We start from the raw sequence: 13,529 nt of genomic DNA on the forward strand, positions 1-13,529 counted from the left end.
GTGATATCTGGCCCCTTAAATTAAGTTTCAGTGATGGCAACTTCACTTTACATAACCACTGCATAGATCGTTAGTTTTGATCAATACGATGTGCGGTACACTTTGCACTTTACATTTCACAGCAATTGTTTAGCAATGGATAATATAGAAGATTCTCAATGAGGTTGTTTTTAATTCTTATCCTTATCCCTATATCACTTGGGATATATTAAACTTGCGCGGATGTGTTCGACACACAGAAGTACTTGAAATAAACCAATCTTTTAATTTACCGACCTACGCTTGTCCGTCCGTCGGTCCGCTTTGTTGCTTTGTGTTCAACCTACGGATGGCAATTGTGAAGATATTTGGACTAAATTCGGTAAACAGAAGTGTTTTCACGCACAGACGAACTTTATTGAAAGCTATTAGAATCGAACCACTGTTTCAAGCACTTGCCATATCACGTGTTATTTTGAAAAGCCCTTATATGAATAACTGTAGGGTGCCTGTAGTATAAACTATGATTTAATTTACACCATTGGTCAGCAGTTCTAAGCCGAGAAAACATATCATTTCTTTTCACCCACATTTTATAATTCTGTGGCCGAGTTCGTAATTAACATCTCCATTTTATTTCATTAAAATATCTCAAAAGCACCGACTTGGACAAAATAAAACCAGACGGAAAGATGGACAGATGAACTTAGATCGACTCAGAATCACTTTCGATATAACAGAAGATAGGTATATCTTCAAGTCCGGATGGCTATACAACCGAAAACTTAATTTACTCCTGTACCGCAAATGGTTTAAGTTCAAATCCTTACATGTAGATTACCCCGTAAAATGTCATCAACGATCTCTTTTACGATTGAAATTTGCGCAACGAAGTTTGGCAAACGGTCTATGGAACGTGCAAACACTTACCACTTCGCTTCTGTACTTCGCAAATTCTTGCAAGCGTAGGTAGATGACAGGTAGATCACTTCTGGAAACACGTACTATATGGAATATGTTACATGCACTGCACTTTACTCACCCTTCACTTTGCAGCTAACTGATGAAGAGGGTTGAAAGTAGCCCTCATACACCCTGACAAGTAAAATTACCTACGTAGGAAATTGCTCGTTTTATTCTCAATTCCTCGCTCGAGAAACATACTATGCCCTAAAGCTTCGCTTCCGTTTAATCCTTTGTCAAAAATTGCAGAGAAAATTGATTTTTAGGTGACTTGACTTTGATCTTTTTATTTAAGACTACATTGATAGAGTAAATGTAAATGTGTGAATGTAAGGCGAATACAGTGAAGGAATGCATTTTACACATACGTTTAAAATATTTACTACAATAAACGGAAAATGCGACATATGTGAAAAATCTTAAGTAACCTTATATATAAACATAACATACCAAACTAAAATAGTTAAAAAAAAAATATATATATAAATAAATAAGAATAAGAGCTAGCAGTCGTAAGTGCGGGACATTTTAAATAAATAAATGTTACCGATAAGTTTGTCAGATGGTTTTATTGTATGTATGATGTGTTAAAACCCGTGATGTATGTATGAGCTGCTCTAAGGACGTTTTATGATTTTGTAAATACATTCGAGGAATAAATATTGGATTCCTCGTGACTTTGTGACCGTTTGGCGGTAGCATTCTTATTAACATCACTGGTTGTTGGATTTGAGGCAGCGGCGTTTTGCTGCTGCTTGAAAGATGCTTGCGTTTTTAAGTATTCAATATACATGCGTCGTGCCTGATTGAGGACCCGAGTAACGTCATGCTTTCTCACCATTTTATCAAAATGCATAGCTATTTCATTATAATCCATATTATTTTTCATAATCGTATTGCGATGTTGCAGAAGCAACGTCAAACACAAAAATATTAGGAATGGATTACCACCACCAAAGTCGCTAGGGGCTGGTAGCTTAACAACAATAGGATCTAAAGCGTTACTATTATGCGATGGTTTTGGAAAAGTTATTTCTTCTTCAGCCGCCGTGGTAGCCAATTCAACAGTGGTCGTAACAACAAGCTCGTTCGCGTCAGTTGATATGGGCAGTAACACTTCGGGCAAATGTTGGTTATTGTAGCTATTATTTTCAGCTACCAAAGCATTGCTACCTTCGGTAAATATATCTTCGTCAAAGAATGGATTTGATGCGAAAACCTTCGCATGCGGATTTTGTTGCTCATTAATATGTACGTTACCGTTAACTTGCTCATTAGTTCTTCGCTTTTTTTCAACATTTTTACATTGGAAGGCGTTTACGTCGTTTGCTTTAAAATCGTCATCTATATCAAGCGAATCCTTGCCTAATTTCTCATATTCTATTTCACCACAAGATTTGACGTTTTTATCGTTGACTGACAAGTCGCCAAATACGTGACGATCTAAATTTTTTGCTTCCAGGTCTAACTCTTGAGTGATGGCTGTCGTCATTGGGTAATAATCCAAATCTTGACTATCGTCTGGCGTGATCGCATTCGATTCATTTGGATCTGGTTGTATCGCGTCACCTTTGTTGTTACATTTTGCAGCCTCCATGCGTGGTTTTCGCAGTGAGACCGGTGAGCGATCGGGCGTATGCCCTAAAGAGGAAAGTGAATTGATTTCCAAATGTAAACTATTGCTGCTTAAATTATTTTTTTGCTGTATAGCAGTGGCTGCTGTTGAACAGCTACACGTATTATTTGTGGTGTCCGGCAAAGATAAAGAGTCGGAATCATCTAATGAAGAAGCGAAATCTTCTTTGCTTAATTGCACTAGTGGATGTATTATGAAAGATTGTTGCGTTATTTGATCTCCGACAAATGCTGTCTCCTTAACGTCATAGGGAATTGTTGAGTTTGAAGGCGCTATGGTTTCTTTATTGGCTACTCGGCTCTTGTTGATTGTAGTAAAACTTAGAAACTCATTGAAGTTTTTCACTAATTTTTGTTGAGCTTTTTCATTTATAAAACTATTACAGCCATCGTCCAGTGTAAGTCCTCTTCTGCTGGTAGCTGCAATTTTCTCCTTCAAATCTTTGAAATGACTTCCGCCTGAGCTACCGACTCGTCGAACGTTTTCACTGACCATACTGGCATGGACCAACTGCTTGGCAATTATATTACTGACCGCATTATAATTTGAAAGAATGTTTTTGTTTTGCAGTTTGGCGATACCCTTAGGTATTTGTTGTGACGCTGCACCATTCGTAATGCCACAGGACACTTCGGAATGTTCGCTAATAGAGTTTTCACTTACAGTGGGCGACGATGAGCCGCTTAAGAAGTTTTTCATATTCACATTGTTTTCATTCTCTTTACCCGCAGAACTTGAACAGTTAAGAGCATCTTTAAAAGGATTTGTATCATGAAATTTAAAACCACTTTCTTCAATAAACACATTGTCATCATCGCTGTTGCTATCAAGTACAGTAGCCTCTGCAAATAATCGACTTTCATGTGATTGTGTCGCCTTATCATCCGCTCCTTGCATAAGTTGCATAATTTTCGACTCATCTAAAGATTGATGAGACTTTGTCGAAGCTCGCTTTTGCCTTCTAAGAGTGTATCGCGTTGCATTGTCATCCAGGCTGTGATTCAGTCGTTTGGTAGTCTCCAGTTTGCCCATTGAAGAATTTAATGCATTCAGAGAGACGGAAGAACTTTGACGTCTTAAATCACAAACTTTCGTGTAGGCATTTTCTCGCGGTTTGGCTAGAAAATACGATGGACTCATTGACGAGACTGGAGACACCAATGGCGAATGCAAAGTTGGTACGAATTCTTTCTCGTATAACTTCAATTCCTTGTCTAAAGCGCATGTATCATATTTTAGCGAGCTCCACTGAACTTCTAGCATTCGGAGAGCATCTTCAAACGGAAATTCTCGCTTCAATTCCAATAGGAGCCAGCGATAACAGAAGAGCAAATCATCAGCTTGTTGCGATTTGAGGTATTCCCAAAATTCTGCGTCATAGTAACTCAATGCTTCAGTTAGATGAGCAAATTTCTGCGTCATTGCGATTCCATTCAACATAAAATTACCCTTCACACGACTCATTATCGCGCAAAAGCAAATGTAAGCTTGTGCTTCATCATTCATGGTGACTAATAAAGGTGAGGCGATATCAGACATGCCCTGACAATAGCTTACTGAAGGATGATTAAGCGCATATGTAGTAAGTATATTGAAAAGCGATGCAATGTTCTGGTTGTCGTCGTTGCCGGCGTAGAACGGATGCAAACGATCGGTTCTTAAAACATCCTTTTTGACCATACTAGTTACATAAGCTAATTCGCCAGTAGCCATACAACCTAGTAGAGAGATTGAAATTATATAAAATATTTATTGAATTAAATAATATTTTTGACGCACCGTTTTTAACACCTGCTTTCCAAGTGTCTCGCAGTTTATAGTAATATTCAGACTTGCGACGCATGTAATCCATACGTTGATGACCATTCATTGCACTTGGATATACGTTGAGAATGTGTTTCCACACCACTCGTCTGAGACTGGGATCAATACCGCCAAAGAATATCACTTTACGCAACTCATCACTTCTTTGTATCTGACCCAAAGCATCTAAAAACATTCGAAACTCGCCGTCGCACAAAGGCGGACGTGGCGGAATAGCAGCTATTGTTTCCTCTGACAAATTAAAAGCTTTTTGTACCATGGAAAATGTTTTACCCATTTGGTTCATAATGAGACCGGGCAATTTATTTTGCATTTGTTGCATATATTTCTGGGAGGCACCCAAAGATTGCTGCAGAGGCGACATCAAATCCCTGGCAGCTGAACTACCCGCCATTGCTGTTGCAGCGGTATTCCCAGAATTGACTAAAGTGTTAGGCGTAGTCGCACAATTGGAATCGCATTCTTTCACGCTCGTATGTGGCTTTATATCCATTTGCAAAGTAAGGCAAGGCTCCGTTGATGTCTGAATGGAAATATTATGTATACGCAAGAAAGCCGCATCTAAATCCCAATCGGATAGCACTGACAGATAAATTTCATTACCTGCTGGATCGTACGCTTTATACTTAATGGAAAAATCAGACTTTATATCAAATGCTTTAGCAAGCAATGAATATAAAACCTCCAGTGAGGTGATTTGTGGATCTACGCTAAATTTCCGCCATTCTGGTGGAGTATTTATTTCACATTTCTATAAGAAAAAATTATATAAATTTTAATAAAAGAACTTTAAATACTTCTCTCTGCCATGCTTGCCTTCACTTTGACACGAACTGCTTCCCTGGGCAAGACACTGTTAGACATATTCTGGAGAATTATTTTTCGTAGATGTATCCTACCACTTTTTTATATTTCTTTAGTAATTTTTTTATTCGATATTCTCCCATAGATATATGAGAAGGCAATTGGTTTATTTATTGCCAAATATAGCGTATAAGAAAATGCTCAGCTGTTTTGTTAAATGCGAAAAAAAAACAAATTCGCATTGCTAGATTTGTTGGCCGCCGCCATTAGAGTTGCCAATATTGCGAATTTCCTACTCACACATTGTATTGCGATATGGTATCTTTCAAAGATTTTATCCTTGCACGAAAGAAAAGATTTGCCAGCAAAGTGCACCACCACTTTAATTCTTCTTCTTATTTCTTGTTTTTTGCTAACTTTACAATATTTTTATTACATTCTTATTTGAAATGTTCACACACTATTTATTTTGACTTCGTTTTTCTTACTTAATTTACACGCAAACAAACAACAGCGTCAATATATTCTTACGTGATCACTATTAAGTTTTTAATGAATATTTTTTTTAAACATTATCAATAATATTCTAAATTCGTTGTCTCTTAATCCGAAATTTACTTGCGTACTATTACTAAAATAATCTTTAGCTTTATAAGTGAAAAAATCTGTTAAATGCAGCTTTATAAGTGAAAAAATCTGTTTTAAACATATTCATTGCAAAATGAAAATTGCCGTCGGCATTCCATTGACTATACTTCAATCCCTATTTTGAGCATATTTAAACCTGTCTGTCAGGGATTTTTCTGTTTATTGACTTGATTTGGCGCAAGGGTTTTGTTCAAAATTAAATGAAGAAAATGAAAATGAAGTTTTCCTTTGTTTTACCGACGGCTTTGCAGTTAACAGAATCGAATCCCTTTGGCCTGTTATTTAACAAAGTCGAATTGTATAAATTAATACACAGCAGAAAAAAAAAAAAATAAAGGCAAAAAATAAAATTAAGGCGAAAAACATAACGTTTTGAATTTTCATTTAACAACAAAAAACAAACATATAAAAAATTGTACTCTGCGCATAAGTCACGGACGCATTCAATGGACATAATCTTACTGAGTTATGAAATGTATAACGCAAAGTTACAATGCATATTTGTGAGTGAGAATGAAAAATTTAAAAAAAAAAATAAGAGAAAATCATCAGAAAAATTCATCCATGTAATTTATGGGATGTCGAAAATCGCGAACATTTTTTTCTTTCTAACTCGTTTTGAATTAAGTTTCAGGTAAAACAAAATGAGAACGAAAGAGAACAAGGTATACTTCGCAATTTACAAGGTTTAACGCGGCTTATGACAGGGAAATTGGAAAAGAAATCAGGAAAAGTTAGAACTTGGCACAAATATTTTGAAGAACCCATTTTGTCAATGGAAAATGTATGCTCATGAATTGAAGAAAAGGATAATAAGACCAAAAATGAGTGACACATTTACGAAAATGTTTCATTGCATTTCATTGAAAGCATTGAATTGCATCATCTTGGAAAGACTCGAATTCAAACGTAAGAAATTCCATTTGATTAATTGGAAAAAGCCGAACAGAATAGGTTTAGATATTGTATGACAATCTCCACTTAATTCTTTACACTATAGAGAGGATATAGAGAAAATCCTGGCAATTTAATGGCTTTCAGAGGATAAAATATATTTAACTTCACACTCACATTAGTGAGCTATCAAGTATTTCATCCATTCATCCAAATCCCTATTACTTTTAACTTTATGCCGAATACTAATGTTCTTAGAGAGGCAGAGAATTCAGTACATCCATCTTGTAGCCATGTCGGGATGTTCTCAGACATCCGACGTCCTTGTTAACTTACAATTCCGTACATGACACGTTAAGCATTTTAAGTTTAAAAAAATACTTTTTTTTCTTTTAAGCCGCAAAGCGATGGAAAGAAAAGAAGCTCTTCCTTTTCAAGTCTCACATTATATGTCTGAGAACCCATACACTTTCACGCAAATACTTCTTTTTTATTTTGGTTTCTTTTGAAATTTCGACACGTACTTGAATTTATTTTACGGCTGTTTTGAGCGCTCTTCTGTTTCCATATTTACCTGTTTCCGTGTCGTTTCCAAACTTCTTCAAGCAAACTTGAGTGAGAAATTTTACAAAAAATTTAAAAAAAATGATATTCAATTTTAACGCTAGCATTATTATTTATTATTGTATGTCATCTTATGTCAACTAAATTAATGTATATATAATTAATATAAGTAACAGGTTATGGAGAAAAAATGTACAAACGAACGCTTACATGTATCTATTTTTATAAAGGAATATATTAGGTTTGCCAAACGCGATTGAGCGCCTAGAATTAGGCAATGTTCATTATTTGTTTGAATATCTATCTAAACTGATTTAAGCATCTCGACCAACCACACATTTCTCTGACGGGAATTAAAAAAAAAATATTTTCAAGTATTTTCCTATCATTCTCGATTCACTTTAGTTGGAAAAATAATTGAAGACCATCTACCGCAGTCTACCCTCAATCGCATCGAGATAAAATATTATAAATACTTTCTTCTTCCCTTGGATTATGACTTTCGGGCTTACTTTAAAAGGTTTCGATATCATTGTCAATAGCAAAAATTAATTTAAGGAATAAATAAATATAAGGCTTGGTAAATAATATATAAGGCTTGGGAAGAACATAAGAAGATGGCTCTCAGTTTTTATTATTATTAACTTACTAAGTAAAACATGAAGGAGCTATGAGGCACAAGATGGGCTGCTTTCTTTCGATTCCACATATAGTTAAGCATAGTTATCATAGGGCAAGTTTTATGTGCCATCGGTAAGATGAGAATAGAATCGTGAAGATAGAAGGACTTGAGCGATTCTTTCTTTTGAAAGGATTTAATTTCATGCAATCAGAAAATTCTGTCCAAAGGGAGGCTGCTGCCTCAATTCATTCTTATTGGAAATGAATTTAAGAAAAAAAGGAGAAAATTTTGTCTAGTTATTGGACTTTCCCAGCTTTGTGCTATCTTTCCGGTGCCCCGAAAGGAATAACTAATTCACGAATGCGCATTCGTCGGCAGATATCTTGGGTGAATTTGCTACAAAAAATTCTTTCTTTACTCGATTTTATTAATTTGTTAAATTTATTTATTATTTATCATTCATTAGCTTTGGAATTTTTTTTTTTTCGGATACTGACTGATGAGGGGTAGTACACATACACATACGCTTACGAACACAAAAATTTTTAAAAGTTCTATAGAGCAATTTTCATTATCGATCCACCAATTTTTCGGCGAACTAGAAAAATTTACGTTCCCGAGTCCTTAAGGTATGCTACACAGAATTTTTATTGGTACCAAACGTGGGGCCAAAGCGTTTGGAATATTAATAGTGAGCAGAGTGTAGGAGGAGTCTGTCGGTCCGCTTGAGAATTGATTTAGTTCTCGTCTATACGATATAGTTAATTCACATTCTTAAACGATATCTGTAGTGTTAGAAAAATAAGGACGGTTAGAGTTACTTGACGAACCACCCCAACACATGAAAGGGAGGTGAGAAGAAACAAGAGAATGTAGAAAACAAAAATAACAACTGCTACGCTAGCAGTCAGTTTTACACATTATAGGAACAGGGGCTACCCCGGCAGGTGATCAATTTTACTAAAAGTTTTCCGAAAATGAAGTACCGCAGCACTGTCTCGGTATACGAACATGCACTCCCTCCCATTAAGACCGGCAATGACACAAAGCAAATGTAGAGTGTACTGTACAGTGCAGCAGATATCCCGAACGGTTGGCAGCATCCGTAGACGTCGACGATTCTGCTAAACTTTTGTTTCTTATACCTAACGTAACTTTTGAAGATCGGGTCTGAATAATTAGAATCACCTGTCAAATATTTCGCCGTTAATCTCCTTCCTTCCGCTTGGGAAGGAAAAAGGAAAAAAGGTTTAGCGCTGCGTACCACCAAAAAATAGAAGTTCTATTCCTCACCAAAGCTAAATATTGGATTTTTGGAATCACTCAACACCATCACGAAAGGAAAAATATATCAAACCTTGCTGTGATCCAGATTAAGTGTTAAAGTCGACATCGAGTTGGGTGTTGGAAGAAGCATTAAAGGCGGTTTGGAAGCTAGACGTGCACGTGTACAGGGATACGTGTGCACTCGACCTTCGAAGGGAGCGAAAGGGGCCAAATTTAACAAAGGTTCGCTACATAAATTTTTTTTTTCTCATTTGAAAAAAAAAAGGTTTGGTAACCACTGGTAAGCGGAATAAGTAATAAACAAAAAAAAAAAAAATAGGTGGAAACATAACCAATCACACCACATCTACTTACATAGATTCTGTTAGTGACAGTAAGCGTCAAGAATATGCATAAGTTGTGCAGCATTTTCGGTGCGTATTTCTATTCATAACAGATATCATTTCGCAAATTGCGACATAACCCGCGTGCGATTTTTGATTTAATTTCCAAACATCTCAAGAAGACAAACAATATCAATTATTGTTTTACTCACAGCAGACGGCAAACACTAGTTAACAGACATTAACAGACAATTTTTAGCTTACGATGCAAGACTTCCAACTAATAGCGAAATTCTTGCTTGTTCCGTCAAACTTCTTCCCTTTTGGTTCAATTGTCTGAAAACTTGGTTAATCTAACCTGAAGCACAAGTCGCTACCAAAGATATCACGCAAGACACAACCACTTCTTACCCTTCCCTCGTCTGCCAATGGTTTCATCCGTGCTGCTCCAACCACAAATAAATATCTGGAAATGAATTCCCGAAGCGAACTTTCCAAACTGGACATAATGATCTTTTGGTGTAGGTTTTCTTCAGTTTTTTGGTGTAGGATTTTTTGGTGTACGTTTTCATTCTAATATAAAAATTTATGTTTCCTTATTTTTCGCACCTCCAAATAGTCCAGCAGTTCGTAGAAACCCTTAACGAAAAGAGCTTTCGAGTCACTGATATTTCGTTTAGTATTGCATAAATAAGCAATTCGTGGTTGTTTAGTTTTCCTTTGCAAAAGAACCGTAAATTTTAATTCGTATCATTAGGTTCAACTTATAATTTTCGATTACGCAATCATCACAGGGTCATTGAGTGTTAATTATCAGTTCAATAAAATGGAATTATCATGTACATCTTTACCTTATCTTCAATATATTATTATAATTGTTAAAATTTGCCTTGTTGGATATGTTCTCAACAGCGCAGGAACCAAAAAATCGATTCCCGATAATACCCCACAAACATTTCACCAATCCGGCGATAATTGAATAATGACTACTTTTTTTTTACAGGGCTGAAAACGGGCGCAGAAATATCATTTCAAACACAAATTCCTCACAAAACGGTTATGTGCAAAGGTATTTTTTCATTTTTACTTTATTCATTTTCATTTTATTAATCGAAATTTTTCTTTTTTTTGTAGCGAAAAAAGAAACAGACGAAAAAAATAGGGCAAGAAATGAGTGGCGGCATGCACGCCAAAACGAGCTACAGGCCGAGGGGCAAACAGCCCCCCACGAAGGCGGGCGCCAAATAAATATATATATCCGAAATAATTAAGAAGAAAATGTTGTTTCACAATTTTTTTGCAAAATATATAGCGTACAAAGAAACGAATTCGATATATATGCTTACAGCTTTTTTTTACTAAATAATTAAACTATTCCTATACGAAAATAATACTCCATAATAATAATAATAATAATTAGAGAATAGTTACAGTTTTCGTTTTTTGAGAATGAAATTTTTATCATTCAGATTCATCCAAGTTCCCGAAAGGAGATATTTCATAATCCAAGTAAATCAGCAAGAAAAAGCAAATAACGGTAGTGGGCGATCGCAAAGCGTCAGAATTTCATCGAAGTCTACACATTCTGACATTATAAAAAATTGCCCAAAAACCTAAGTATCGCATTACTGCTTTATTTGAGAACTAGATAGATGACATTTGGAAAGTGTCAAATTTTGTTCTAAGATTAATGGCATCGTATCGCACCAATCTCGAAAGAACTCAATGGATAAGACCATTCAAAGTTTAATCAGATCTCAAATGCTATTATGTGAAAATCTGAGCAAATTAAAGCTCAAGGTCAACTATTTGAAATCTCAATTGAGACGGCATGAGGCCAAGTCAAAGCGTTTTAGGCGCAGACCAGATTCCCGCGATAGATCTCCCAAAAATATTAGAACGATTGTTGCAGTGAAAATACATTTTTATGTATGATGTCGTCAACAAAACTGCGAATAAAAAATGATTTTGTGTTTAAAGAAGAAGAAGAAAAATAAATAGATTTGATAATAATAAATAGATAGATAAAAAAACAATACGGCCACTGGAGCAAATAGCATTGAGACAAGCGCAACAAAACGAACACAGCCACCAACGTGAAAGAAACAAAACACAATTATCCAGCAATACGTTATCAGTCATCACCTATCGAACAACATCATTATCAAGATAATCGAGATGATTACTACCCGTCTATTTGTCATCGATAACAATAATAATTATTTATAAAGTGTAAAGTAACATAATAATTTCTTCTTTCTAAATGTCAATTTCTTTAATCTCTGATAAAATTATAAAAATAAGCACAAAACGTCTTTGAAAGTAAATTTATTTATTTTTCACATTTTAACTCAAAAACATTGGCTTTCCTGGTCCTGGTGAAAACCGGCATTTATTTATTTATTCGTGTTTTTGTTTGTTTAAATGTAGTTATAAATTTTAAATTGTTTAAATGTAGTTATAAACTTGTTTGATGTATGCAGCATATAGATGCAAAGCATTGTGTCTTGGAGGTAGACTCCAAAGAAGAAATTTTCATCGTTGATTTGGAAAGCGATTCCGGAGTTTACGGTAATAATAAGCGGGTCGGTCCTCTAACTAAAGAACGCTTACAATTGGATGAGGATTTTGGTTTGGGTGAACAACTAAAGGCTCAAATAAAGAGAAGAGGTAAAGTCAACATAAAAACAATTTAATAAAACTTGAAATTGAGAATCATCGTTATTCCCTGGAGAAAGGGCGATATTTAATTGGTAATGACAGCTGAAAAGGAAGGTCCCGCAATTATACACAAGTTACCAATTGGCATATAGATGCAAAGCATTGTTACCTGGAGGTGTTAGACTCCACCGAAGCAATATTTATCACTGATTTGGAAAGTGATTCTGGAATTTTCATAAATAATAAAAGCCGGTCGGTCCTCTAACCACAGAAAGGTTAACCAAAATTAACCAAAAAGCTGACATTGACAATTGTTTCAAGGGCAATGCTAAAAGCGATTTGTAAATAAACTAGTGACAATGACAAAAGAGTTAAGTGAGAATACTCTTGACAGAATATTTCAAAATGTAAGATAATACAACGGCCGAAATGAAGATTGCATTCAGCTTTCCATATAGTTTCAAGACCCAAGGTCACTTAGTAAACCAGCTTGATTTCAAATTTTGCTCGACAATTTTAGGAGTCAAAAGAAGAGGTGTAAACTAGGGTCAGCGAGATTCCGAAACACCAAATAATGACATTTTAAATAACCTTGCACCAGGGGGAAAAATCAGCAGAAAACCAGACGCATCGAGTACTATAGCTAATTAAGGAGTATGCGATATAAGCTCACATTTTTCGAAGAGAACATTGTGATGATACAAATCCCAACAATTGTTCGAGCGAATTCCAAAATTGGAAGGAACGAGTAGCATGAATCAATAAATGAATGAATGTAAAATGAATAAATGAATCAATGTAAAATGAATGAATAAATGAAGTGAATGAAGAAAAGAATTTATTTTTTCCTTCACTCATTGCTTCATACATTCTTTCATTCATTCATTGATTGATTCATATATTCATTCTTTCATTCATTCGTTCATTCGTTCATTCATTCATTGATTTCATTCATTAATGCATTCATGCATTCGTTCATTCACTTATCCATTCAATGTATGAAAAAGAAAAGAAAGAGAACTAATGCTTAAATAAAAGAATTAGCGAGTGGATGAATGAATGTACAATGAAAAGGGGAATGGACGAATGCATGAATGAATGAATGTAATAGGAATCAACGAACGCAATACGAATGAATAAATGAACGATTGAAAGAATGAATGACTGAATAAATCAATGAATGAATCAGTGAATGAATGAATCAATCAATGAGTGTATCAATGAATGAATGAATGTGCGTATGAATGAATGAATCAATGTATGAATGAGTGAATCGATGTATAAATGAATACATCAATGAATGAATGAATGCGCGAATGTATGA

General features: G+C 35.2%; 1 protein-coding gene across 1 annotated transcript; it reads right to left on the minus strand.

The window, feature by feature from the left end:
- Nucleotides 1–1,293: 1,293 nt before the first annotated feature.
- LOC119635973 lies at nt 1,294–5,400 on the minus strand. The gene is made up of 3 exons (XM_038031027.1): nt 5,219–5,400; nt 4,358–5,153; nt 1,294–4,296 (listed from the first exon to the last, which is right to left on the minus strand). Exons 1-3 carry the CDS (start codon nt 5,264–5,266, stop codon nt 1,571–1,573), a joined length of 3,570 nt encoding a protein of 1,189 aa, XP_037886955.1. The 5' UTR covers nt 5,267–5,400; the 3' UTR covers nt 1,294–1,570.
- Between the last annotated feature and the right edge of the window lie 8,129 nt (nt 5,401–13,529).

The sequence above is a fragment of the Glossina fuscipes genome, unplaced genomic scaffold (assembly GCF_014805625.2).
Source record: "Glossina fuscipes isolate IAEA_lab_2018 unplaced genomic scaffold, Yale_Gfus_2 27, whole genome shotgun sequence".
Taxonomy (NCBI): domain Eukaryota; kingdom Metazoa; phylum Arthropoda; class Insecta; order Diptera; family Glossinidae; genus Glossina; species Glossina fuscipes.

What these genes read in the sequence shown, in the direction of transcription:
- LOC119635973 (XM_038031027.1), bottom strand. Translation starts at nt 5,266, where the DNA reads ATGTCTAACAGTGTCTTGCCCAGGGAAGCAGTTCGTGTCAAAGTGAAG. An exon ending in CAGTTCGTGTCAAAGTGAAG is followed by an intron (nt 5,154 to 5,218) that starts GCAAGCATGGCA and finishes TTTTTCTTATAG; the next exon opens with AAATGTGAAATAAATACTCC. An exon ending in GAAAGCAGGTGTTAAAAACG is followed by an intron (nt 4,297 to 4,357) that starts GTGCGTCAAAAA and finishes TCTCTCTACTAG; the next exon opens with GTTGTATGGCTACTGGCGAA.